General features: G+C 38.5%; 1 protein-coding gene across 1 annotated transcript in view; it reads right to left on the reverse strand.

The window, feature by feature from the left end:
- The window catches only part of HDAC9 (histone deacetylase 9), an 846,941-nt gene that overhangs the window by 762,869 nt on the left and 57,155 nt on the right, over nt 1-26,917 (reverse strand). The window contains exon 2 of the mRNA XM_014544651.1: nt 12,499-12,618. Within this exon, the coding sequence (XP_014400137.1) occupies nt 12,499-12,520 (22 nt within the window). The 5' untranslated portion in view covers nt 12,521-12,618. The remainder of the gene's footprint in view (nt 1-12,498; nt 12,619-26,917) is intronic.

The raw sequence follows: 26,917 nt of genomic DNA on the forward strand, positions 1-26,917 counted from the left end.
ATTAATAGACAGACAAGGTAGCAAAGTGCTCAAAGCAAGGTATATGGATTTATTTAGACCTCACGAGCGTGAAGACTTTTCTTCATAGGGGTGAGGGGGTAGAGATTAATACGGACTATAAGAGAAGCAGAAACAAAAAGATCAAACTTCTTCACATCATATATTGGTTAAGAACACACAACCACAACAGGATGCAAACATTTCCTTAATAATCCTACAGTTATAACAAGCAAAGTAAACAATCTAACCTTAACAAATCCCTGCTCCCCAAGGACCTCAGGTTTCTCTCTTAGTTTAAGATGTAGTCACTCATTTGGACTTGGCAAATCCCTACAGATTCGGGGAGTGTGCGATCAAACTAATGGGTTATGGCGCTATTGTCAGTGGATGTTACCCCGCAGGAGGCTGGACCATTGCATCATTCAGGGTAAAGACATACTTGTTATGTGTGTGACAAACAAAAGCCTCCCCAAAGGGGTTCCCCAGAGAACCTTGTGTGAAAGACTTGTAGTGTTTGCCTGTTCCACATCTGTTCTGTCCATGATCTTTAGAAAAATGAATTTCCTGGGCAGAGAGGAAAGGAACCTCAATTGACTAGATATATAAGGTAAGAGACCACTTTGTCTATTAACTATTATACTACAACACTGTCAAATAACAGAGCCAGAAACACGCAAAGTTTAAGATCCTAATTTAATATTTCTGAAGGCTTCAACTATTATGTTAAAGTGCTTAGAAGCTCATTGTTTTTTTCCTCATATCAAACAAATTTTTATCAAATGTATTGGGTGATATTCGTTAATAAAATTATTTTAACTAAGAGGAACTGAAACCATATATAGATTGAAAAGTCATAAATTTTATTTTTTAAGTTTTTAATTTCTTTACTTATTAAGGTATTACATATGTGTCCTTATCACCCCATTACCCCCCAAACCCCCCACTCATGCCCTCACCCCCCTGGTGTCTGTGTCCATTGGTTAGGCTTATATGCATGCATACAAGTACTTTGGTTGATCTCTACCCTTTACCCCCACCCTCCCCTACCTTCCCTCTGAGGTTTGACGGTCTGATAGATGCTTTTCTGTCTCTGGATCTGTTTTTGTTCATCACTTTATGTTGTTCATTATATTCCATAAATGAGTGAGATCATGTGATATTTATCTTTCTCTGGCTTATTTCACTTAGCATAGTGCTCTCCAGTTCCATCCATGCTGTTGCAAATGGTAAGAATTCCTTCTTTTTACTGCAGCATAGTATTCCATTGTGTAGATGTACCACAGTTTTTTAATCCACTCATCTGCTGATGGGCTGTTTCCAAATCTTAGCTATGGCGAATTGTGCTGCTATGAACATAGTGGTGCATGTATCCTTTCTGATTGGTGTTTCTAGAAAAGTCATAAATTTTAAACCAGTTGTTTTCTATGCTTATTTTATCCAAAGTCCTTGGAAACACAATATATTTTAAAAAAGTAACTTAATACAGTATGCAAAAATGCATTAATTTTTTAAAGTTTAAAGGATGTTGGACTAATGAATCTTTAAACAATTTCCTGCTTAACCACTATTCAAAATACTTTTACTCTTCCCTCTATTCTTAACTACAACGTGTGTTTTTGGTTTTTTTATGGGGAGGGAGGTAGATTGTGTTAGAACAGGGAGAGGTCCAAGTTACAAAAAGGAAAAAGGCTGGTAGGGTTGCTTCAACCCCACTGTGCTAGCTAAAGCAACTCCAAATTTAGAGGCTTCTCCACATTTAGGGAACTCAGTATGTGGCCACAAGTCTTGCAAACTATAACCACCCTATTGCAATGGTAATTGTTCAAGGAATAGGCAGGCCACCCCAGAAGGAAGAAACAACACTTCAGCACTACATAGAGGTTAAAGAACATCTCAAAACTGTCATTCAGAAGAAGTGAAAAGGACAGAAAGTCAACAAATGAGTACATGAGAAAAATACAATGAGGAAGGGACATGACTTACCAGAGATCAAGCAGCTTGGTTTCGCTCAGATATTTTCAACTGCCTCCCCGCCCTCCAATGATAGCACCACTATCATCAGCCTCCTCACAAACTGTCCTTTTCCCCCCCTCACTTACTTGGCTCCTTTTATGGGCGAGGCAGTGTATTACTTAACTACGCGAGCAACTGCGAGTAAAATAAATAGCATTGCTTTACTTAAAAAAAAAAATCTTAGAAAGCTGTCCCTAGCTCTCAAAAAGCTTAGTCTATTACTAAGACAACTCCCAGCACTATAGTAAGAGATAAGTCCTATAAGCAACAGAGGTAACAGATGTCAGAGAGGCCTGGGGTCACCCAGGAAGGCTTCAGAGGAGAACGGAACTGAAGCCCAGACTTGAGGGTAAGTACTAGTAAAGGGATTCCTCAAGAGCCAGGGTGTGGTGGTGTGGGGTGGGACTGGGGAGATGGCACTCCCTGCAGAGAGAAAGGCAGGGGAGCAGGACCTGGGGAAGGCGCACAGCTCCATGTGGCGACCAGAACAAGGTGCAGGGTTCACTGAAAAGATGAAGGAAGACACCCCTGAACAGGGCAGGGGCCTTGTGTCCCTCTGGTAGAGGTGATGGAAAGCCACCATTTTCTTCAACAAGCGGTGACTTGATCTGATTTAGGCTGGAGGAAGATTAACCTCATAAGAGAAAACAGACTTGCAAGCAGGAAGCTCAGAGCCTAGTCTCCTTCTAGAAACTTCCTGACTTGAGTGTATGTACTAATAGTTTTTACTTTATCCAATTTCCCTTCCTTTACATCCTTTCCTCCTCGTGTATTTTATTTTTAAAAACTTATGATATAGATCTCAAGTCCGGTTTAGAGTTAGGCAGCATAAAAGTAAAAGAAAGAAAGGTAGGAAAGCAGATGGGTAGGTGAAACATCTATTCCCTCAACAGAAGGGAAAATGAACTCTGACATATTTTATTGAAATTCAGAGATTCAATAGCACACATTGCCTAACACGTTATGGTATGTATTATTTTCCCTCTTTCTATAATTGGCTTCCTGACTTTTTCTACTAATTCCTAGGCCCTTTCACTAATATACTATTTCCTTTAAAATCTGTTTTACAATTTATCATTTCACTTTCAACATAAAACCAAAATAAGATATATTCAATTTTCTCCATCCTTAAAAAAATGAAGCATCATATTATAGGCACAAAGATTATAATACATTAAAAATAACATAAAAGCCACCCCAAAAGAATTTTCATAGCTACATGCTTTTTATTTTCTTAAGTCTTTAATTATAATACTTATTTTACAACATATGATGAGAGGAGATAGGACTTCAGGAAGAATTCTTTCACAATCTCTGGCTGAATAGTTTATATCAATAGACAGCACACCCTAAATTATAGTAAAATTCCCAAAACGCCCATGTCCATGAACACATTAGGCAGACATTTGGGATCCCAGTGAAAAACCGAACAAGTAAGTACAATGACTTGTCCTATTTTTTCCTATCAAATATAAATTTTAAAAAGAGGGGTTCGGGATAAAGTTCTGGCTTTGCCCATCTGACTGCACAGTAGTCTTAGATCTCCAGAAAAACTTGTAATCTCAAGATCAGCAAAACACAGGTTAGGTAAGGAAGTAGCTTCTCCAGTAAAAGTAGACCCAGAAAGTGCCGTCACTTTTATTAAACATGCATACATTCCCAGGGTCCAAACCTCATAGCTTGTTTTTCTTATTAATAATTTGTTTCTATGTCATTTCAGCATTTCTTTCTGAAGAACAATTTCATCCAAGAGTGAAAGATAAAAGACGAATGCCTACATATGTGCCCCTATGATTATCCACCCTCTCAGGACTCACATAATTCCAAAGAGAGTAAAATTATTAGGGCAAATTCCAACTCTAAAGGAAATTCCCCAGCTCGGCCAGCTGCCAGGGGGACTATAATACAGTATGAAGAGAAAGTCTTCTTGGAAGTTAAGAAGAGTCTGGGGAGAAGAGGTTAATTATGCAGCACTACCTAAGGAGCAACCATCTATCACAAGAGGAAAGAGGCTTATATAAACAAAGGCTTGAAAGTGATCCTGAAAAGAAAGACTTAAAACAAGTTCACAGCCTATCTCAGTTTTTCCATTTTCTGTAACTCGATATGATATTTTAAAGAAAAACTCACCAATAATTTAGTAGTGTGACTTTTATTTTGGATATTAAAGTGACTCTGAAACAATACAAATAAATCAACACATGGATATGCACTGAGTAAACTTATTGATCATAATTTGCAAGGCATGCCTATCAAAACCATAATAATGCCTCACCTATTACAAAAACTCAGAGTTTTCAAAATCTATATAGCAAAGACAGAGAGAACCAAGAAAATAAGGGTGTCGGAAGACAGTTAAAATACAATTACTAAATGCAAGAAAAAACAAACATGTATTTTGCTCCTTAAAGAGATCTGTGTGCATTTCCTTAGAATGTACAGAACTTATTCTTATCTTACTAAGTTCATTCAACATAGTTCTTTGCTTTCTAACCAAACAACAAATTAGAGGCAATAAATTATAAATGGAGGAGACTGCTACATATTGACATTCTCAAAAGATGACAGACAAATATTAATAAATAAACAGAAACCATATAAAGCAAAGCATTTGAATGTTATTTAGTGAAAGGAATATCGCTCTATATACCTCTGTATTCCTCAGAGTTATTATAGCATTGCAACACAAAAACAAACACACACCACACAACTTATAAAAAGTTTTGGTGCCCTTAAGAGCAAACCCTAAATTATACAGAGAAAAGAAATTCCATAAAGGTCCCACATAATGCTATAAACAAAAGGCTGCCCCTGTGTACTTTGCAGAATTACCAAAATTTTGCTTGTGAATCCTCAGAAAATAAAGCCTAGTATTGTTTTATTTGTGTTCCTGAAAACATCAGTGTAAAACAAATATTTACCAACCATTGTGTTGACATAGATTTTCAAAGTAACGTTTAAAACTATGAAGGTGCTTAAAAATGTGACACCAAATATGCAACAAAGAGCAATTGTTGAATTGTGAATATTAAGTGGATCCTTCCTCAGCATATAACAACGAAGAGCAACCATAAGAATTGTGAATATTAAGTGGATCCTTCCTCAGCATATATGAAACTATAATTTAAGATAAATGACATGACCTTTTTTTTTTCAGTCTTCAGCTGTCACTGACATGACTTTTACACACTAATTAAGGACACAATATTCTACATTATACATATTATTCCCATTTTCTGGAGTGTTCCCACTAAAAACAAGAACTCAGATTTTCTAATAGCTACTCTGCTTCGCTATTTACCATGATTCATAAAGAACGGTTTAGTTAAGCAGCTCTTAGAAAATGTGTCTAACTTGATCTGCCCTGATTTTAATGTGTTTCTATCTCTTTAAAGGAATCCTACTTAACTCTTCCATAACTGGCTTAACCAAAGGTACATTATGAAATACTCCACCTCTTGTAAGCAATACCTTATTTGCACTCCCAGGTGTAAATGTTCAAGACAAATATGGTAGATACTGGCTAGCTATTCACCAAACCTGTTTCCATCTCTTCCTGGACCACTGCTAACTACATTTCCTAACCCTCTTTGTAATGAGATGTGGCCATGTGTCTAAATTCTACCCAATACACTGTGCACGGGAGCAATGTACCTGTGGAAACTTCCACACAGTCCACTTCTTCCATTGCCCTTCCATCAGCTTGATGTGGAGATGCACACTGATTATAGAATCCATTAGTTATAGAAGCATGAGCCACACGTCCCAAGCTGTCTAGGATCCTGAACAGCCACTAGAAAAAGAACAGCCCACCCACCACTCAGGAAAACCTCTTTAGTGTTTATGTGAGTGAGAAAGAGCCTTCCTTCCTGTTTGAACTACATTATGGGGGTTTTGGTAGTGTAACGACAATGAAGAAATATGTAAACTAAATTACCCACCAGAATTTATTGTGGAAAGCAAAGCTGGGAACAAGTAAACGTGCAGAATAAATTTAAACTGAGCATTTTGGGAAAAGGTTTGTGCCTCACTTTTAAAGCCCTGTCCCTCGGGAACTGGAGAATTAATAAAATTAAATGCTCACTCTGCTTTATGTTTCTCATTTGAATATCAGATTGAGAAGTTTAGACTTAGAAATAGCAAAAGAATGAAAAACTTAGCTGTAAAGTTATATTAGTAAAAAAAATACAACCAAGACAATATTTATAAATTTAATATTCTGTGTTTCCCACCAATACTACACTTTGTGATCCAATTCTATTACAAAAAAAAAAAAAAAAAAAAAAAAAAAAAACCCACAAAACTCAAGGGACTAATGTATTTGATTATCTTAGGATATTTTTCTTGAAGATCACTTGAAATAGATAATTAGCAGGAACCTGAAATATTTTAGTTACACAGAGCTTATTGCAATGAGGTTTGGCCTGTATTTCATTAAAAAGCCAACGGATCGCTCATCTGGGGAAGCCATAACCTACTTGATTTGTCCTAAGACTCTATTTCATTTCCTATTCATTTTTTAACATTTTTTATTGAATTTATTGGGTGTACCATTCATTTTTTATGGTAACACATAGTGAACAAACTGAAGAAAAAGTCCCCACTTGGACATTATGATATTTGTTTGCAGCTTTGTCCTGGTTTTCCTTCCCTAACTTAATGACTAAATGGCACCACAGTGGGTAATGTGCTGGAGTAAAAGTGGTGAATCATTAAAGCGTTCGTAAATTTTAAAAACAGGGGCAGGCCTTCTGGGTCCCATATGCTTCCAGAAGACCCAATGTGGTGCTGTATTAATTGAACTGTGAAGCTTTTATTAGTCCTCTTTCAAAATGCTTGCAGTGAAGCTTTTATTCATGCCTGCCCTCAAATTGTTTATACTACTTAGCATTTCATAACAAAGTTATATTTCAAAGAACTTTTTGATCATTAGTTAGACCTACTCTACATTTCTGTAAGAGAATTCAGCTGTTTCGCAAAACAGAGGCATGTAGGGAAAACCCAAGGAATTTCTGCCTAAGATTTGCCAATGAGAAAAGAAAAGGAGTAGAGTATAAGATCTGGCCACAGACATTTAGTTCATATAAATAGCCTTGTCCTCTCACCCCATATGGGTGGAGTAGTTTTTACACATTCCCACAACGGTGAAGAAAGGAAAAATTAGCTACCTTTATGCAATGGGCTTTGAAAACTAAAGTTATAAGGCTTTGCAGTCACTGCTATGGCAATTCCACCATCCAAAGTCACCTAGAAGCCCACAAGGCCACATCATTGCATACTTCCAGGGGGCATCATGCACCTTGTGTCTATGTTTGGAAAATTCCTTTGGGTGCATGTTCATTAACTAATTTATATAAATTAGATTCATCGAAATTAAAAGTCATTCTAGGGTTGATGCAGCCTAATTTATTTACTCTTAAAAATGTTCAGGCTCAAATCATAATCTCGATATCATACTAAAAATCTGATCTGGGTTAAAGTAAGTAAAGACTTGCTTTGAGGGAGTGGGAGAGGGGTGAAGAGAATGGTATTCTATCTATAAGAATCTCTTTGGTTTATTTCTACATAAAAATAGTATGGCCAACCCCCGGCTGCTGTGGTGTGGCTCAATTGGTTGTGCATCATCCTGTGTACTGAATGGTTCAATTCTGGGCAGGGCACATGCCTGGGTTTCCGGCTAGATCCCCAGTAAGGGGTGTGCAGGAGACATCAGATCGATGTTTCACTCTCATGTGGATGTTTCTCTCTCCCTCTCCAGTCTCTCTAAAAATCAATTTAAAAAAACCAACAACACAGAATGGCCTAGGTACATATACATATAAGCCATTAGAATTTTCGGACAAATTATAGCCTCCTCTAGTTTTCAATAGCACTAGTGTTTTACTTATCAGAAAGCAAAATAACTGAGTTATATCTCAGCTCACAGGAGAAAACACCTATTTTGAGACTGGATTTAATGGTGTATTTTTTATTAGACAGACTAAAGAGCATTTCGGCACTTCACCAAGTCACAGGGAAGAGCACTGCACGCGGTGCTATTGAGAAACCCCTCCAGGTCCTCCACTCAATTCTCCTTAAGGGAGGGGTCTGAGACTGTATTGTTAACAAGAGCTCCAGGTGGTTTTTATTATCAGACATGTCTGGGAAACTCTAGATTAGATGAAGACTAATGTCTTTCCTTCTGAGATCTGGCAATCCTGAGAAAAATTAAATTATTAGAAATGACATCCATATTGCTATACAGAAGAAATTAATTTCTGCTCATATATTTCTTAAAGTACTCAGCACTCTGAATGAATCAGAACTACTTACACTTCCCTCCCACTAAAGGGTGTTGTCCAGAAAGGTAGAAATCTTGATTTATTTAGTACTCTTTGTGTCCCTAGTAAATAACACTGTGACTGGCATAAAATAGATGCTTAATAAATTTTGAATGAATGACTATCTCAATTGCAGCAGCTAGCTGCCAATTTTAGCCACATAGTCTTCCCTCCATTCAGGCCAAAAAAAACAGTACCCAGTGCTCTGACTCAAAATGTTATTGGGCAGCAAGATTAAAATAAAAACCATCAATTCTATATTCAAAACTCAGCAGTTATTCTTTGAATGCATGATCAAGGCATAATATTTAGTACTTGATATCAACTATACTTGAATATGAATGGAGAACTTTTATGAGAATGGTGTCAATGCGTGGGGAAAATATGAATTCACACTATCCCAGGATCAATTTTCAAGACCAAAAGAAATACTCTGTCTGAGAAACTGACTATTAAAGAATTTCTATAATAACTGAAATGAGTCTATTTTTCTGGTGCACAAAAACTCCTTAGAGCCCTTTTGGAACAAAAGCAAAATAATTCGATGGTGAATGCATACGACCAATTTAATTCTCTTTTTGCATAGTTAAGAAAAAGGAGATGTAAGAAAAACAATTTTAATAAGTCAAACAATTAGGTTATTTCTCACCAGTAGAATATTCATTGTGCCATAAGATACAGACTAAGAGCAGAATGATGTATCTATGTTTGTGGCCGAGCTTTTTCCTTTATATATGCCAAGTGTATTTCAGGTTTGTACTTGCAATAAACAGAAAAGACTGCCACCCACCTGGCCCATTCACTATGACTTTCCTCAACTCAGATTTCATTCATAAAAACTTCCCAAAAGAATTGATTAAGACCTCTGTATAATGCTGTTCTCAATAGAGCAAAAGTATGTATTAGGAAGTACACAAAGAAATTTTAATGACTCTATAATCAAATGAGCTTCACTCAACAGTTGTCTCATTTGTCACCCACTTTTCTCCTTCTCCTAACTGAACAATTATCATTCTGGCAAGAACTCCATCATTGAAATAGCAGCCTGAAATAGCAAGATATTTTCATATTATAAAGTCAATATTCTTGGAGGACAGATTATGCTGATTTCAATTGTCAAATATTACCAGTTGTGAGCTTGTGGTAATACTGTATGTGGAATTCACCCAAGTATTTGGTATTATTTGACTTTTTGAGAGTCCAATGTATTTGACTATCTTATGTCTTACAAGATATATATATACACACACACACACAGGACCTGTGATTTTTCTAAAACGCTGCAAGTTGTTATCATCTGGAATATAAGAAGCCAAGCTATGCAGTGTAATTCTTCCTTTTCCATATGCACCTCAAAGTATGGATTCACATTCACTTTCTGCACAACCAACCCCCTACGCTGGGTGGATAGTATTTAACCTCAAGTCCCCTTTAATCGTGTCTGTTTCTTCTCCCTCAGGAGGAATTAGCTCATGCACTCATCTGTTTTCCTTCTCTCTCTTACCTCACAAAGTTCAGCAAATGTTACTTCTGACCATCTGTTCCTTACATATATACACCATTTCTATAGCTTTCTTGCCCAATATACTTTACCTCTTAAGCAATTACCTCAGCAGTGACATTAATAACAAAAATCTCACCCCACCCTCTGTTTCACACATAAAATGAGAAAACCAAGAGTGATATCACTCTCACACAGACCTCTCCAAAAGCATTACTTTTTTTAGAATGAAATTGGATGTAATACAGACCTACCTGAGAAATTCTTTAAGGTGCCCATAGCTCACATTAAGAATCACCATAAAATCTATCATCTGTTTAACTTTCTGCCATTTGACCCTCTTTTCTTTAAGCATGGAAAATTTAAAAATAGTTCTTACTATCTTGCATTGATTCTCTTTTTCAACTAAGTTTATCTAAATATTTCAGTATCCATTCATTGCAATCTAGTCACCGTTAAATAGCCCTGGGGGCGGGGGGCGCGGTAAACTGGGAATCTAACCCCTTCCAATAGTGTTTTAATGGGACTATGTGATTCTCATTAAAAATGAGTGTATCCAAATCTACACACGTTAGAAAGATGGTAAATAAAGACCACAGAGACACTGAAATTGCTACACCTGCACTATTTGAAAGTTAGTAAGTTTTAAAAATTGAGTGATTTTTTCCTGTGTAGCTTCATCCTCCATTAGCCTTGATGGCATCTGCACTCTGTGTCCATTTCAAGATTACATATACAGGTAGAAATGCCATTTCAAATATTTCATTTGGATACAGTTGTCACTGCCATAAATTCTATTCTCCTATCATTCAATCTGCCCTGTCCCCCTGTCACTCTCCTGAAGCAAAGATGGGAGTAACAAACCATGGAGAGAGAGAGAGAGAGAGAGAGAGAGAGAGAGAGACAGAGAGAGAGAGAGAGAGAGAGAGATATGAGGGGTAGAAAAAAAGGAACATTGAGAAATTTTTTAAAATATATAAAAAGCCTAGTTTCTGGTTTTGAGAATTAAAGACAAGCTCCTATGTAAATTCTAAACAATAACTTCTGGAAATGGAAGATGTTCTCTGCCACTTCTGTACTTAGCCAATTTGTTCCTATTGCTTTTAGTATGTTTTTTAGTGATTCCAACACATTCCACCGCAAGGAAAAAAGTTTGACTGCGGTGGTTCTAAATTAAATGCCTCTGTTAAATTATGCAATTTTGAAACATTAAATTTATATATAAATGAATATATATAATATATATTTAAAATGCAATGTATCCATATATAAAATGGAAACATGGTTTTTAAGTTCATCTCAACAGAAAAGATAAGAAGACTATACTATACTATACTCTCATTGTGATGAGCAATGCAGCTCACACAGGGCTATCTGTGAGGGTGGGGCAGGGCAGGGCGGGGAGCAGGCAGGGGGAGGAACAGGCGCAGCAGGTTAGACAGTGGTTGCCAAGTGTAGTCCCCGGGCAACAGTAGCATCAACCCACAAAAATCACAATTATTGGGCCCCACTCCAGACTACTGAGTCAAAAACTATGGGCATGGGCTTGATTTGGACAATCCTTTCCAAAGATGCTAAGGCCTGGTAAAGTTTGAGAACCTCTGTGCTGCAGGGACTCAGCGATAAGAGGCCCAGGTAACACTTCATCTGCTTATCCAGATGTCAATGCCAATTACACATCATGACTGTGACTAAAGGCTCTGGAATAGCTTCGCTACATCAGTTAGAATCAACAATCACAGTTACACTCTGCAATCAATTCCAGTTCCAAGTTCAACACACAAGCTGGTGGCCCACAGGGAGGGTGGGGAAAGATGGATGAGGCCAGAACATTTCAGAGCAGCTAATCTGGGTGTGGCACTCCACAGAGTGAAACTCTTGGCAAAAGATTTTCCTTTCCAAACTCTGAATATAATATTACATTAGCTTCAATCTTGGACGTTGGATAGAAAGAAATAAGTAAATGCTCCTATAATAACCCAAATGGAAAATTCTTTTAAAATGTTTTCATGCTAAACATGTGCTTTCTGATCCAACCGCATCATTCTTAAGACTCGGATTGTGTTTGTGCCAAAAGTGACACCCTGTTCCCGGAGGCATGGGTGTCGGCGATGCTGGTCACAGCCCTACACCAGCCACGTTACCCTGGATTCGGAGGAAGCAGGTGCTGAGATTATAATTAACTATGTATATAGGAAACAGGAGGGACAGCAAAGAAGGGTGGGGAGGAAGAATATCCTTCCTGCGGGTCAAAAGATGAAGGAGTGATTCCACACGCTAACGTTCAAGGCCCACAGAACCATTTAAGAGCATGCAGACACTCATTAGGTAAGAAAGGCTATGGGTATGAATTAGATGCCTACATCATATTTAATAAAAATGTATAACTTCACAAAGTTCAACCCAAATGTTTCCTTAGAGGCAGAGGAATGAAAACCCAGTGCTCAGATAACAACACAAACAAAATCAGTTGTCCAGAAAGCCAACTGGGTTATGTAACAGAGGACACACTGCAGAACACAAAATTCAAAATTCATTATACCAAGCAATCTTCATCAGAAAAACAAACAGTCCTGTCATGACCTAAATTTCTGATTTGAAGCAATCCAAAGCAACATCTTTCATATAGAGTCTGCTAATGGTTTTAAAAGCAATCAGACTGACCGGGCTGCACTGGCGAGCTCATCCTGGGAGTCAGGAGGAGGACTGATGGGCGGGATGTGGATTCACAGCCTTCCTGCAGCTGGCAATGTCGGTCCCCCGAGGGGCTGGGAGAAGAGAAACCTAGAATGCAAGAAAAATCAATGTGGATGATATAGCTTATGTCGAGCCACAAAGGGAAAGAAACAGTCTCAGCTCAGCCACAACTCCACCGCAGGTCTTTGAGGCAGTCACATCAACCTTTCAAATGTCTTAAATCTTCACCAATAATGATCTATATCAATACACATTATTTAATATAGATATATAGATATATATTATATAGAGATGTATAATTAACATTATTTATACATTTATTATAATTTCACCTGTAAAAGAGCAAATTACCAGTCATGCTTAAAAGAGGAATATTATGAACACCAAAATAAAAGAAAATCTGAGAATTATAATTAGTTTCCTATTTACTAGTCACTATCATTTATTTTTTATCATTATTATAGAAATTTAAAATAGTTTTTGGAATTTGGGATATGAGTATCTCATTACATAGTATTTTTATCATTGTCAAAGATTTCCTTCTAGAGATAAGACTTCTTGGCAAAGGAATTTTAATGGACTAAAGAAAGGAATAAATAAACCATAAATTATAAGAGTGACAGAATACTCCCATCACAATTTCCATTTTTTCTTGAAGACTTTTGCAATCGTGTTCCAGCCAGAAGTAATAACAACCATAGTCCTTCCAGGAGTGGCACTTACAGGACGGACTTCTTGACAGGAATTTAAGGGACTTTTTGCTTTTAATTCGAATGCACTCTCACTGCTAGACATTTCGGCAAAGGAAAAGCAATTGGAAGGACAGTTTCCTCACGGTTTACTGGAACTTGTCAAAGTTTAAAAAAAGAAGAGGAGGAAGAAGAAGCTTTTAAAGTTGCACTTAATGAGTTTCATGCAAAAATAGTATAACCCAATTGCACTATTTTTATACAAAGAATGCTGTTAACTCTGAGAATTATGCATCTCTTTATCTTGAGAATCCAACATATTTATTGTGATTCATTTTCTCATCAGTATTTTGAAAGTGTTATTACTATTTTTTGCCCAAATGTATAAAGCAGGATATAAATAAGTATTTCCTTTGAAGAACTATGTAACCTCACCAAGAATATTTATAATATTTTAAATGGTCTCTAAATAGAAATATGCTCATTAGAAGAGTTAAATAGATTTTTCAGTTGTAGCAGGCGACTTCTCATCACATCTTTAGTGCTAGATATATATTAAGATTTCGTAAGTAAAATATATATTTTCATAAATCTTTAAAGTTTTACTGATGTACTTATTTTGTCAACATGATTTAAAGAATCTTAATTTGTGCCCAGCTGTTTTGGCTTGGTGGCTGAGTGCCAACCTATGAACCAGGAAGTCACAGTTTGATTCACAGTCAGGGCACATGCCTGGGTTGCGGGCTCAATCCCCAGTGGGGAGCATGCAAGAGGCAACTGATCATTGATTGTCTCTCATCATTGATGTTTCTATTTCTCCTTTCTCTGAAATCAATAAAAATATTTTTTTAAAAGAATCTCAATGTCCATGTTGATCAGAAAGCAATATTTCTGGAAAAAGCAGAAAATTCTTTGATTTCTGCATCAGCAGAACTCTGACTTTGGCTTCTAAATTTAAAAATGTCCATGTCATATTTTAAAGTAAAAAATCTGTTACATACTTCTTAATAGTTGCAAAGTACTTTTAGACCACACTTTAAGTCGTTTTCACATCAACCATACTAATAGGTACTTAGAACTCTTCCTACACCTTCTTCATGAGTGAGAACATTGAGAGGTCATCTGCTTCTTAATTAAAAGGTAATAAATCAAAATTAAAATTGAGCCCTAACCAGATTGGCTCAGTGGATAGAGCGTCGGCCTGCGGATGCAAGGGTCCCAGGTTCGATTCCGGTCAAGGGCATGTACCTTGGTTGCGGGCACATACCCAGTGGGGCATGTGCAGGAGGCAGCTGATCGATGTCTCTCTCTCATTGATGTTTCTAACTCTCTAACCCTCTCCCTTCCTCTCTGTAAAAAATCAATAAAATATATTTTTTTTTAAATTAAAATTGAGTAAGATTTTTATTTATAGAGCACCTAAATTAATGAGTGTGGACTTTGGATTTTTGCCATTATTTTACTTTGTTACATTACAATCTGAAACATTTCATAAATGCTCTTGCTGCATATTTTCTTTTTAATGTTTTTTTAAAATGACTTTTGAGAGAGAGAGGAAGGGGAAGGGAAAGAGAGAGAGAGAAACATTGATGGGAGAGAGAAACATCAATTGGTTGCCTCCAGCACACACCCCGATCAGGTATCAAACCCGCAACCTGCACAGGTGCCCTGACTGAGAATAAAACTGGCAACCCTCCAGTTCATGGGATGATGCTCAACCAACTGAGCCACATTTGCCAGGGCTATTTTTTTAAATATTTTAATTGATTTTGTTTTAGACAGAAAAAGAAGGGAGAAGGAGAGAGAGTGAATCTTGCTATATTCTTGATTCTTAATGGCATGGTTTGATTTCAAATTAAGAATAACCAAAAGCAAGGGACAGGAAACCTTAAGAGAATATAAGTACAGTAGCACTGAAAGATGCCTTCCATCAGGGCACAGTTACCCTGTGTTTAAAAAAACAAAAAAATTAATCTATAATGTCACTTGGTACAATTGATGCTTATAAATTTACAAATACAACTCAATTTAACTAATAATCTCCAACAGTTAGCAGTAGTAATACTAAACTGTTACTACTTGTCCCAAAATCTAACATGAAAAGGATGTTTCTATTTCTACCATGTCTGCCTCTTATTTCCGCAAATACAAATAATGACATGCCGATTTATGGCTAGTTACATAATGGTTGCGTTTTGCCTTCAGAGCTCTAGACTTAAGTTGCAAAGTTAATCACAGATGGAAATACACATTCTACTTCTAAAATATCATCATTAAATACCTTTTTAAACTACTCTCTTTGCCATTCAATCTTTTTGATAACTTCCCAATCTTGACATATCTTCTAACATTATGAAAGCCTTGTTATCTGAACAATTATAAAGAAAATTAATATGCGTTTCTATGTTGATATGTACTTGTTTCCAGTTATTGCATCTCCATTTTTAATGAGCCAAAGTTGTCACAACCAAAGCTGCATAACTGAAATGATTCCTTACCGAGCTTTCCTAAAAGATTCAGAGGTACTGATTCTCTACGCATACATGCGTGTGTTGTGTGTGTGTGTGAGAGAGAGAGAGAGAGAGCGCATATGTGCATATCATCAACTACCTACATTTTCCTTTCCTGGTGGCTAACAAATCAAAAGATTAGCAGCCCTAATGCTCACCTTTTAGGGACAAAATTGATTTTAAAAATTTTACAAATGAAGCCCATTTTTAGTTGCTCAGAAAGAAAGAGGGGTCAGTGGAGAACATCTGTCAATCAGATTGGACCATTTATCCTTAAATCTTCCCACAATTCTTTATCCAATGGGCTTCAGAGAATCACACATTTTCTGAGAATAGGGATATTTTCCCTAGTATATGAGTCATCTTTACAATAATCCTCAACTAAAAATTATAGGAAACTGGCCTTCAAGTGGGTAGATAAATGAAAAAAGTGAAAAGAACAGAAAAAAAGTAATGCTGATTGTGAATACATATTATCAAAGCAGATATAGGACTGTAACTGTTTTTAATTAATAGTTTCAATTAATTTTCACATTAACTTGCCTATGCTATAAAAATATGTGCACATTTAAGGAGATAAACACAAACACAGCAAGAGTAAAACTGTTGCTATGAATCCTTTACCTACTGAGATCTAAGAACTGTTGCTTTGGCTCTTGACTATCCTTGAGCTACCTGGATCCACAATAAGAAACTAAGAATCTTTGCTTCAAAATGATCATCTCTGACTGCAAGTCAGTCAGTGGCCTGCAGGCAAGTGACTGCTATACTATCCTGAGATATAGCACAGGGTAACAGCCTAAGGGGTGACATCCTGCAATGTCTTAGCTTGCCTATGCATCCAACCAGAGAGGGCGCTATCACATCACATTGCCCCAGCCCACATTGTTCTCATTATCTTCGTGGTAGTGATTCTGTAAGTCCTTTAAGTATTCCACACACATGGCAAACCAGCAGAGCCTTATAGATCAGGAAGAACTGGCCCAAGGACTGTCTCCTCTGATAATCACAACAGCCCTTTGGAGTATAGTGAGTAAGCCATTATTATCCCCATTTTATAGCTAGGAATTGGGCGCTTAGAGAGTTTCATTAATGTGTTCACAGACATGCAGGTAGTAAATGAGAGGGCTAGTCTTCTGACTCTCAGCCCAGTGCTCTCTTGGGTTGCATCACAAGGAATTGCAGGCCATTCTGGCCGAGCTACTTGAGTATCAAGACTGTCATCACAATTTTGATAATGAGTCATTGAGTTACAGGTCTAAAGAACCTATCTAGCCAGTGAATAGACTGAATTCAGATACAAAAGATGATAAAATAAATAGTTAAAATAAATGTCTGTAAGAGACTTCACAGCATAAGCTTTCAAATCTGACTTAGATGTCATGTTCCTACCACAATCTTTCTGTTGATTTTTTAACTGTAGTCTGAGCTTCTTATTACAGTTTTCTTTTTTTTTCCTTTTGGACAATTGGTATTATTTTTGACAGTGTGCCACTAAGAAAGCAGAATGCTGTTGTAGTCTATGTAGCTAGCAAAAGCTATGTGTCTCTAATATATCTCTAATATATCTTTCCCAGATTTAGGGCAAGTTGTAATGCACAGTTCACTCTGCAGGTCCTTTTCTTCTCAGATGGAGCCATTAGTTCCAATTCCTCTAAAGAGTAGGCTTCATGAGCTGACTCAATTCAGAATATCCACTGCAGAGATAGTTTATTAGTGGAATAAGCCTACTGTGCCAGTTCATTGAATATCAGGAGGTTCTTCAGACCGACAATCTCTCTCTCTCTCTCTCTCATGCCTCAGAACCTGAATTTCATCTTCAGAGAAAAATATGATAAAATTGCTCTTAACGTCCTATTAAATTCAACAAACTTTTATTGGCAACATCCAAGACACTGCATTACCCATTGTGGACACCTCACATTCTATTTCATTTTGTGTTTCTTGTATTTCCCATATGTAGTCATCAAAGCCAGTCCATTGATATCTTAAAAATATATTTCATAGCTGGGTCCTCCTTTCCATTTCAATGAATGCTGCCATGGCTCAAGTAATCATTCAGTCTTTATTAGATTCTTTATCTAGCCTCCTATCTGGTATCCTTGCCTCTAGGGAATGTATGAATAAATAAATGGGTAAGTAAAATCTGATGTCCCACAAACTCCTTAGTCGGCATTCAAGTTCCTTCATAATTCGTTTCCTCCCACCCATTTTCTCTTCTTTCTTTTTTTTTTTCTCTCACATGGAACTCCTATGGTTCCAGGCAATCTGTCGTTATTCATAGGGTGATATTCCACATCATGAACTACTGCTGAGGCACAAGCATCAACTAATCAGAATAAACACTAAACAGCTGATTGTGAGTCCTGATTTTTCTGTATAGTATTATTCACATTTCCATGTTTTTGTGCCAAGGCTACTATACCACCTCTTCTCTACCTCCCAGCTCAAATTCTTTAAGGTCATGTTCAATGAGAATTCTTAACCAACCACTCCAAGGAACAGGTCAGCTTCCTCATCTATGCTGCCACTGTGTCTTATACCAAAACTATACTAACACCCTTATGTTAGGCAATACTAACACCTCTTATGTTGGCCAAGTACTTTTATCCACCATGAGACAATGTTCCTCGGTTTAGGGATTACACTGTATTCATCTCAATAATTCCCTTACCATATACAGTGACTGGTACATGTAAGTACACAACAAATTCTTCATGGATAAATGCGTCAACAAAGGGAAAGGGCTAAACCAATGAATCTGTAGTTGCCTAACTTTGGGGCAGAATCATTTACCCAACTTGTAAGTATAGCACTTTGAAGGACTAGAACACCGTCCTTTGATTTGGATCAAAGGAAGAAATAAAAACACTCCCACCATCTAGAAAGGGCAGATCCAGATGGGGTGGGTGCCTTCTGGATCAGCGGAAGACACCAGATACCCCAAAGCACCCCTGAATTATGTTGTCCAAGGTACTGTCATTTCTTAGATCATTGGAAGGTTTCAACTTCCCACTTTCTTATAAGCTTCAGTTTTTCTCCTCTAAGCTCTACAGCCTCAGGATTACATCAAAATAATGGAACCACTCTTCATCAAGACACCAGAGAATGGGATACAGAGATTTAGGAATACTTGTTCTGCATGGCCGACATCACTCAGTAGTTGAGCGTCGACCTATGAACCAGGAGGTCACGGTTCGATTCCTAGTCGCGGCACATGCCTGGGTTGCTAGCTCCTTCCCCAGTGTGGGATGTGCAGAGGGCAGCCAGTCGATGATTCTCTCTCATCATTGATGTTTTCTCTCTCTCTCTCTCTCTCTCTCTCTCTCTCTCCCTCTCCCTCTCCCTCTCTGAAATAGATAAAAATGTTTTTTTAAAAAAGGATACTTGTTCTTTTCAACTTCAGTAGCAGGAAGGGGGACAAGACTGAAGTTGTCTTAAGCAACAGGACCTGGGAGACTCTGGGGACTGGGAAGCTGATGGGCACAGACGGGAGCCACATCAATGATATAGTCAGTGAGTTAACTTCCCCTAACACCACGGCAGACACTTGGTGCTCAGAATCACTGAACAGACTAGAAAAAACAGTACATCTACTCCTTTGGTCTCATCCTGGTCTCTGGCAGTTACCAATGAAAGACTATTGGTTTCAATCCCAGTCTGCTTGCCAGATATTTGCTGGCTTCCCCTTAGAATACAGCTAAAAGGAAAACATGCCCCCTTCCCCCCCCCCCCCATCGCAGGACCACACATTTCCCATGCATGCTCTGTGCTTACATTTTAAAAGCAAATAATAAGCTCCATGCTACGCCTTTTAGAAGAACCATTTAAGCACAGGCTACATTGTAGGGTGTAATATGGAGCAGAAACTCAGCTTGGAGATTAGTTATGCATATATTTTGCATATTTAAGATAGGATTCGTAGTCTATAGTATAAATATATCTCAATGGTAACATTTAAAAATACATAACATAATCAGGAATGGTCTGCTAGATATTTTATTTCATAAAAAGAAATTCTGCCAACTACAGTACCTGCACTAATAAAAACAGACCTTTTCTTTGTAAGCCTTGATTTTTAAAACACTGTGATTAGCCCCAGGGAAGTACCCATTCTCATATCCCAAACAGTTTCTATCTAGTAAAGACCATTTTATCACAAAGCCTTCCTTCACTGATCTTTATTGGATCACCTTTGAAGTTTCCTACCTGTAACTTCCCGCCTTGGGCAACAGGCAACAGGGAGCGACAGTCACCATTATCATTAGTCTGTGTTTAGAATGAGATTCACAATGCCCAGAAACTGCGGGAAATAGGAGGCTCATTTTTAGACATGGCAAAGGGTTTGTTAAAAAAAAAAAAAGAAAGAAAGAAATGGGGGGGGAGCTTTGTCTTCCTGTAAATACACAGGAGACAGAAGTCCAGAATAGAATTGTGAAAAGGAAGTAATAGTCAAAGTGAAGGAACTTGTAAGAGACAACCTCTGATACCTGTGCAGTGGGAGGGCTTTGTAACTCTCACACTGTAACCTTCCCTGCAGAAAACTGCCTGGTCAAGGTCAAACATGCTTCAAAGAACCGGCTCCAGGTCTACCACCCCACCAGGGTGGAGACTCGGGCGATGATCAGCGAGAGAGATGTGAAAGATCTTTAGCCACCACTGCAATTTAGACTGACTTGGTTTTCTTTTTCAAACTTCAGTACTGAATATGTATTTGTAATGGCTGTGATTTCTTTCATGCTGCAACCCACCCCTTGAAGATCTGACAGTCCCTTCACGCAGCCAAGTGCCCATGTGAAATGTCTCACTAGCCTGGGTCAGGAGGTCCATTCACCTCTCAGAGCCTCAGTTGCTTAAACATGGGTTCTTTCTCTTACCAGGTGGTTTCGAGGCTTGGAGAAAATGAATGTGATCAGTAAGGACAAAGTGCTCAAAAACGTTGGCTGTTATTATCATTATTAGTATAGAAACTGTGTTTTGCTTCAGGCCAACTTCCATCCCAGGAACACGCAGTGGCACGCGGTACCGCTCACCCCAGGAGGGAGTTCTCTTAGCACAGCTATTCATCTTTCTCACGTCACTAGGGCTACAACGGGGATCCAATTACTGAAGCTTTTTTCTTTGCTTCGTTCTTTTAGAAGGCAACACATACTCTAAGGAAATATACACTGTTCTCATTTGCTTGTGAATATACCACATTCACCCAAATCTTTCACTTGGTGTTATTAATATTTTTTTTTTAAAAAAAATTACTTGGGTATCGATGGCAGGGAAAACAACTATCATTTTGTAGAAACACGAAGCACATTCCCTGAGTACTCTATATATCTTTCTATAAAGGACTTTTCTATCGTTTTAACAGATCACCTTGGGAATTTCAATAGACTCTAAAGCCTCTCTTTCTATTTTGAGGAGGATTTCACAGATCCTTTTACTCGCTGCTCTAACTCTTGCTAGTGGTCAGTTCAATTTTAAGCCAGCCAAGTGAGATACATCCCAGACATGGACAGATACGCACCGAGTGTGAAGAAATCACAGCAGCAGGATCTGCATATGGTGGAGAAGAAAACAGGATTAAGTCTTGAGCCACCAGGTCCACTGCCAAAAGATGGCAGGTGCCTGGGACCCCTCCCCAACAACACCCAGGTTATCACTGACGCCTTTTACTCCTCGTCCCTTTACCTTTGACCCTCTCTTCCACTAGTCTTCTCCAGGATCTCTTCCAACCGAATAGGTCATTCACCTCCTCGATCCCTTTCCAATGCACCCCTCTTCACTAACAAGGTGAACGAACCTCCCATCTCCCACCTCTATCTCCTTCCCACCCCCTCCCAAAGAACTCTACTTTATTCCACAGATTTCTCTCAACTCCATCCCTATCTGATTTTTTTTCACCTACGCTTTTCCTTTTTCTACACAGGCTTCCTTTGAGCACACACTGATATCTTAGCATACACCTAAATTTCCAGAATACGCTGACATGTAAGAAATGAATCTCTGAATCTCACTTTTTCAATTAGTATTGAATTTTCTAACTTGCACAGACTTTATGTTCAAGTTAAGATCGACTCAGGTTCATGCTATAAAACTTTGTGGGCTATATTTAGCACTTGGAGCGACAGTTGTAATCATGCTTGGATTTAACATGTGTTTATTGAGTGCTTACCATGACTGTTCAGTACAAAGCGGAGTGGGCAGCTCAGATAGTTTCTGCCTCACACATTTTACACCAGGGATTTCTCAGAATTTGGTCCAAGGACTCCCCTCAAAATGCAGTCTTTTCTAAGATGTCCTGGATCACTTAGCTGAAGTATGAGAACCACATAACAAAACATACAGAGAGAGAGTGACACCATGTGAAAAAAGTGCACTGGCTTTGGAGTCTGACAGATTTTAATGCAAATACCAGCTCTCTGATTTTTCCTGCTATATTTTCACAGGCAAATTATTTTACCACTCTGGCCTTCAGTTTGCTCACGAGCAAGTTGTTGGCTCTAATACTTCTTGCAAGATCACTAGGAACAAATGACAATATATGTAAAATACTTAGCACAGTAGTCAATACATGTGAGATATCAATATGATAGGGCCTCTGTGTTGAAAACTGCCCCTGGAGTTGTGAAACACTGCAGTCCTAATAGGTATTAATTCTTAAAAAGAACAGAACAGCACAAGCGCCGCAGGAATTTGGCGAAGAGAGTCTTCATTGTAATTGGGGGGAGATGGGGAAGGTACTATGGAAGAGCTGGAATGTAGCTTTAGAGTATTTAATTTCACTCAAACATGCATGACTGGCAGAGCTGTCCTCCTTTCCTGGAAGTTCCTAAGTCCTAATCTAATGAATTGTCAATAGTTTCAAGAAACAATTTAAAAATTACTTGCTGTGTCCTTCAACCATTTCACGATTAAAATGATCTATTTTTGTACTCCCATATTATAAAATATTTTCAATGTCACAGTTATGCTTAAAGTTACCTGAAGTTCTGTGCTAGACAGGATGTTGGTGGCTTGTTGCTATTTTTTTTTTAATTTTCACCTGAGGATATGTCTTCACTGATTTTAGAGAGAAAGAGGGAGAGACAGAGAACCATCCATGTGAGAGTAACATCGATCAGCTGCCTCCCGACCAGGGATGGAACCCACAACCTTCTGGTGACTATGCTCCAACCAGCTGGGCCAACTGGCCAGGGCTGGTGGCTTGTTTTATGTCATATATTCCATTTCCACCAAAATGTAAAAGTTTATACAGACTGCTTCTCAGATATACCATGTTCTTTATATACAAAACTAGTGACCAGGTGCACCAATCATGCACATAGAAAGGAAATTAATTAGAAGGCGGCTGGTGGGGCAGAACTGGGTGAGATGGGCTGGACACACCCTAGAGCCAACCTCCCACAGTCCCTCCCCGGCATCTGCAGAGTGAGCAGGGTCCCTCCAGCAGGTGGGGTCCCTTGGCCTGGCCTGCAGGGATCAGGCCGAAACTGGATCTCCGACATCCCCCGAGGGGTCCCAGAGTGCGAGAGGGCACTCTGCAAAGTTGCTATCATACAGGGTGTGGAATGCAAACGCAAGTGTGCAGTAAACCAGATTCGGGGCTGACAGTGCCCAGCAACAACATAGCCCATGGTCAGAGGTGGAATCGCGTGGCTTCGCAAGGAATCAGGCTCCCTCCTCTCTGGTTTCAGGGTGCATCTCCCAAGAACTGCCGCTGCATTGAGTGTCTGACCCCTGGTGGTCAGTGTGCGTCATAGCAACCAGTCAGACAGTTGGACACTTAGCATATTAGCCTTTTATATATATAGATAGATGATAGCCCTGACCTCCTGCCAGGAGGGGGCACTCTTTGGGTTATTCTACTACCGTTACTGATGGGTTGTAGCTTTTCTATGGTCTCTTGGAAGAAGCATGTGAAAGATGTCCCCTAAAGTCAGGATAAAGATTTACTTGCTCCAGGAAGCTAACTGGCTCATGATGAGATCAAGCCTCTTGATCTCATTAGCAAAACACACTAATCATTTAAGCCAACTCAGAGCCAATCTTATGAAACCTCATTATTCCTGTGAAGAATAAAGAGTTTCTACTACTCCACCTCAAAGAAATGGAGAGAGGTTTCAAATTATAAAACCTGCAAAATAAGGTGACAACAATTACTGAGTGTATAAATATAATCTCAGAACTCTAAACAAGCTCAGCATTCAATCCACAGAACATGCATCCCCTCTGAGTGAAAAAGCCGCCTTGGAAACTGAGTATCTGCATAAAAACAAAGGGGCCAAGACAACTCATTTTATTGCAGGCAACTGCTATTAATGTCACACAGGGGAGAGCTACAGCCTTTGCTTTCATATTCTAGTCCTGCAGGAAAAAAATATGCATATATACATATATATTAAAATAGACTGAGACAGATCAGCACATATAAATAGCTCAATGCAACATCTGTAGCCGTCCTTAAGATTGTATTAAAGTTCTTGCTGTTTATCAGGTTGGTAAATCAGATCAGCTCCTACTTGTTTAAATTGCCAGTTGCTGGGCAACCACATCTTCTGTCAACTGTCACTCACTCTTAAGTTCCTCTGCAATACTCCTTTGAGGGGAAAAAAAAGATAGTGAAAAATTATTGAGATTCTTATTTGGAGCATAAGAAATGCACTTAACTTTAGCCCTGAGCCTAAAGAGTCTGAGAATTGAGTGATACTGGGAAAGTAAACATGTTTCGTGAGTTGGGGGAGGGCAGTGGTGGTGCAGGTAGTGATGTGAGGAAGTACCCAGACAGAAAAGATGAGGGACTTGGCTGAAGTAAGTTTCACGTTTGGAACCTGGTCCACAGTAGAGGCATGCTTGTGACAGAAACTGTCCAAAAGAAGATATGCACTCTGGGCAAAACAGGTGATTCTCAACAAAAGTGATGTCTAGTTATTTTTATAGTCGCGTGTTTATCACTTAAGGATAAATAAGTGTTATAGTCACAGTTATCAACTATTTCTTGCTTCACATGCTGTATTCTCCCCCACTGTGATACTTAGAAACAAAGAGATTTGCTACCATACTGTGAAAATTTCTACTATGTAAATGTTTTATTTTCTTGGATGTAAATCAGCATCCATTATTTTACTCAGTTCCAAGATAAAACGTTTCTTCAAGCCCTAGCTGGTTTGCTCAGTGGTTAGATATTTGGCCCATGGACCAAAGTGTCGCAGGTTCGATTCCAGGTCAAGAGCACATACCTCTCAGTTGCAGGTTCAATCTCTGGACCTGGTCTGGGTGGGTGCTGGAGGCAATCAGTTAATGTGTTTCTCTCTCATCAATGTTTCTCTCTCTCTCTCTCTCTCTCACTCTATCTATCTCTATCTCTCTCCCCCTTCCCTCCCCCCTCCCAAAATATCTTTGGGTGAGTGAGGATTTAAAACACACACACCCACACACACACACACAACTCTTCAAGGTGAGGCAGGCCCCTCAGCCATGAAGATAACAGAATGCAGGATCTGTGCAGCTCACTCTGTCGATACTAGTTCTAGAATTGCTGCTGCCTGTCTCTCTGGGCGTCAGTTTCGGACCAGATGGCCTCTAAAGTTCTTCCAAGCAATAACATTTCATAAACCCATCAATCTTTAAATTATATAGTTCTCAGTTGCAGCCTATAAAATTGAACCAATCCAATAAATCAGACTTGTTTGTGTAGCTAGCTCTCACAAATGTAGATAGAAATGTACACATCTAGAGACAAAGAATATTATTAAAATGTAAATTTTGCTGTTGCACAAATCTTTAAAAAATAAAGAGGGATATCTTTATGACTTCAAGTAGGGTGTTATTTCTCAAACAAGACAGAATTTGTCAACTTTGAAATTAAAACCTTTGTTCAATAAGAGAAGCTCTTAAATAAAACTGTAAAGATAAATTACACGGAGGAAAAATATTGCAATGCAAACCAACAAAGAATTAGTAATGGGAATATTTTAAGAACACCCATAAATCAGTAAGAAAACAACGCAAAAAAGAACAACTTAGAAGGAGGAAAAGGAATGAACGATGACCTAAAAGGAAAATTTCAACAGACAATAATTATCTGAAAAAAAAAATGCTCAGTGAGGTACCCATCACACCCATATGATTGGATATCATTTTTAAATCGTGCAATTCTAGTGTTGGCAAGGTTATGGAACAACTAAAATTCAAACACTTTCAGAGACAGTGTGAATGCAGGCACCATCTAGAATAGCAATTTAAAGCTATCTAATCAAGTGGGAGATTTATAATACCCTATGACCTGTGGTAGGCAGAATAATGTCCCCATTCTCCCCCCCCCCAAAAAAAAAGATGAGGTTTAGGACCTTATTCCCAGAACCTGTGACTATGCTACCTTATATAGCAAGGGAGAATTAAGATTGCCAATGAAATTAAGTTTGCTAATAAATGAGCTTACAATAGGGAAATTATCCTGGATTATTCTAGTGGACCCACTGTATTCATTAAGAGTTTTTAAAAGTGGAAGATAGAGGCAGAGAGAGTCAGAGAGAGGTGTGACTATGGGATAGTAATCAGAGAGATGCAGTACTGCTGGCTTTGAAGACAGAGGAATGAGGCTACAACCCAAAGAATGTGAGCACTCGCAGGAAGCTGGAAAAGGCAAGGAAGGAATTCTCCCCTAGAGGTCCCATAAGAAACACAGCCCTGCCAACACCTGGATTTTAGCCCACTGAGACCCCAAGTCAGACTTCCAATCTCCATAACTGTAAGAGAATAAATTTGTGTTGTTTTCAGCCAGCGGGTTTGGGCTAATTTGTTTCAGCAGCAATAGGAAACCATTTAATGACCCAGCAATTCTACTCCTCAGGAAATTCTCCCACGTGTGTTCTTGGACAAAATCACAAGCATGCTCACAGCAAGACTATTAAGAACAGAAATTCTGGAACTAATCTTCATCAGCAGGAGAATGGATATATGAACATTTTGGAAATCTAATACACTAATACATAGTTATTAATATATGGGATCTAGAGCTATATATGTCAATATGGAAAACATGGTAAATAAATAAGCTAAAGCATCTACACTAATAAAAGAGAAACATGGTAATTGGCGTACAACCGCTACCCTTCCCATTGGCTAATCAGCATATCCTTATGCAAATTAACTGTCAGCCAAGATGGTGGCCGGCAGCCAGGCAGCTGGAAGCGA

This window comes from Myotis brandtii, unplaced genomic scaffold (genome assembly GCF_000412655.1).
Source record: "Myotis brandtii unplaced genomic scaffold, ASM41265v1 scaffold374, whole genome shotgun sequence".
Taxonomy (NCBI): Eukaryota; Metazoa; Chordata; class Mammalia; order Chiroptera; family Vespertilionidae; genus Myotis; species Myotis brandtii.